This window comes from Penaeus japonicus, unplaced genomic scaffold (assembly GCF_977035675.1).
Source record: "Penaeus japonicus unplaced genomic scaffold, GWHDUDI00000001_assembly GWHDUDI00000006, whole genome shotgun sequence".
NCBI lineage: Eukaryota > Metazoa > Arthropoda > Malacostraca > Decapoda > Penaeidae > Penaeus > Penaeus japonicus.
In genome coordinates, this window is record NW_028234408.1 from 24,757,794 (window position 1) to 24,760,293 (window position 2,500).

General features: G+C 50.5%; 1 protein-coding gene across 1 annotated transcript in view; it reads right to left on the reverse strand.

The window, feature by feature from the left end:
* LOC122243075 (chitin deacetylase 1) overlaps positions 1-2,500 on the reverse strand; it is a 12,275-nt gene that overhangs the window by 767 nt on the left and 9,008 nt on the right. The window contains exons 4-5 of the mRNA XM_043000542.2: positions 1,623-1,772; positions 1-1,491 (exon numbers count right to left, since the gene is read on the reverse strand). The exon at positions 1-1,491 is cut by the window's left edge and continues 767 nt beyond it. Of these exons, the coding sequence (XP_042856476.1) occupies positions 338-1,491; positions 1,623-1,772 (1,304 nt within the window). The 3' untranslated portion in view covers positions 1-337. The remainder of the gene's footprint in view (positions 1,492-1,622; positions 1,773-2,500) is intronic.

The window sequence follows — 2,500 nt, forward strand, 5'->3', positions numbered from 1 at the left end:
TACTGTGACGGTGCGGGAGGGGTAGGGGGAGGGGTATAGGATGTTAGGGTATAGGTTGAATAAATAACAAAACACAATCCCAGCCATTGAAGGCTTTCGTGACTTGAGCAGATATAGGGATGTCGTTTTCTTTTTTCTTTAGGAAAAACATGGTCCAGTTTTACTTGAAGGAGCTAAGAGGACGTTCACAAATAAAGAATAAATCAGGCACCAGGCCCAAAAATATAAAGACTAGATTCTATACTGTACGGTCAATCTGGACCTAGGGTCTCGTTTTGGGAATATTGCTGCATGGTATCCGAGCCCCTTCTAGGGCTCTCACTCCTCCTCCTCTTCCTCACACGAGGTCAAGGCCGTCGCCAGTAGGGTCAAGAAGCCAGGGGTAGTTGCGCGGGCACTCCATGCAGGTGAAGAGATTGTGCTCCTCGTTTCGCAGCTCGTGGGTCCTCAAGGGGCATGAGTTGGGCAACGAGCAGTACGGCTGCCCCTTCACGTCGCACTTCTCCTTCCAGTCCGCGAAGTCCCGAATGGCGGTCACCTCGGTGGGGTTCTGCATCCACTGGATCACCTGCAGGAGAGTGACGAAGTAGACGTCGTTCTGTGCTCGTTTCTCGTTAATGAACTTCAGGAGAACGTTCTTGAATTCCTTGTTCCTCTTGAACCAGGCTGCGGTGAAGTGGAGGCCAAGGGGAGCGCGGTTCGAATTGTAATGTCTGTCGAAGTTGTTGTTCAGCAATTTTTCGAACTGTTCAGCGTCTCGAATGTTGGTGCACGAGTCGACGAAGTGACAACCGGACAGCTGTTCGTCGTGCTCGAGGTTTTCGCGGCGATCAAGCTCGTTAACGACCATCTCCCAGACGGGGTGGGATCTGGAGGGGCAGTTCTGGGCATTCCCGTGGCACTTGTGGGGCATACGGAAGTAAAGGGTGTAGGGCCAGAGCGGGACGCGACTCAGGGGAGCGGTGATGGAGGCATCATAGATAAAGAGTTGATCTGTCATCATCTCGAACTGCGTGTTGCCGCCGACGCGAAGGTAAGGCGCGCGGACGCCGATGATGGAGTTGTCCGTGATGTTGGCGAAGCGCTCGATGATGAGGCGGGCGCCGGCCATCTCGGTGAGCCAGTCGTCGTAGGTGCCGTCGGTCCAGTAGGAAGCCTCGGCGCGGTTGCTGATGGAGAAGACGGCGATTTCGTGGCCCTTGCGGTGGAGCTCCTGGACGGCCGAGTAGTTGGTGTATCTGTGCGACACGAAGAAGGTGCCCTTGATCTGGCAGCCGTTGGCGTTCTTGTTGTTCTCATTGAAGATCTCTTGGTAGAGGCCGATGTTGCCCTCGTTGACGGCGCCGGAGAAGGTGATGGTGATCATCTGGGGGGTCTGGTTGAGTCCCAGGTTGCCGGGAATCCGCGTGCCGTCGGCGGAGCAGAAGCAGTCGGGGAGGATGCACTGCTCCTTGTCGCACTTCGGGGCGCGGTTGGGGTCCTCGCGCACGTCTGGGAGAAACAGAGGCAACAAAGCTTAGGAATCAAGACCAAAAAAGGGATTCGAAACTCATTAATCTATAAATGTTTTCTTCTTTCTATACTAGCTATAAAAGATAAATCTCCTTATAGATGATACTTACTGCAAGCATTTTCATCGGACCCATCCTCACAGTCTATGTTGCCATTGCAGAAGAATGCCTTGGCGATGCAGGTCCCGTCGCCGCAAGCCAGCTGGTTCGGGGGGCAGATCGGCTCATCCGTGTACAGGAGTGGTTGCGCCTTCCGGGGGCCTGCAGGGTAAGGGGCGGGAGGAAGGGGAGATTATTACATGCCAGATCTGTCTGTGAATTCACACACGAACATAAACGAGCATACACACACACACACAAAAAAAAAAAAGATGAGGAAGTGATACGCGAAGCAAGATATAATCATGCACGAGTACAATTATAGGAATTTGGACTTAAATACGAACTAAACACACGTGTTGAACACAAGTAGAAAGGAAAGGATCCAGCAGAGGCCTCTCCCTCTCTCTATCACCCCACCATTACCTGGCCCCTCCCCCTCCCCCGCTGCCGCCAGCCAGAGTGAAGGCGTGCTTTGCCAGGGTTGCACAACTGACTTAGCAGTACCACATCCGCACATAACCCCTCGAGGCATATTTTTGAAACCAGTGGTCTAGGACTCTAAATCCTTTTCTCTGTCTGTCTTTGTACATTTTGTATTTTTTTGATTGTGGATATTTTTTTCCATACTATATGATTATCTATTAAGTGTAAAGATTTTTCAGAAATTTTGGATCAACGAGGATGAAGCAAATGTAAATAGACTCTAGGATGGATGAAAGCTTACTTTCTTTGTGGAATTAAAAAAACAATTATATTCAGATTACACACACACACACACACACACACACACACACACACGTAGGCTATTTATACTGGGCACATGATTTTGCCGAAGGCCTATTCGCTATATAAATAGACTGATTAGACCTTTGGTATAATCGTGTTTC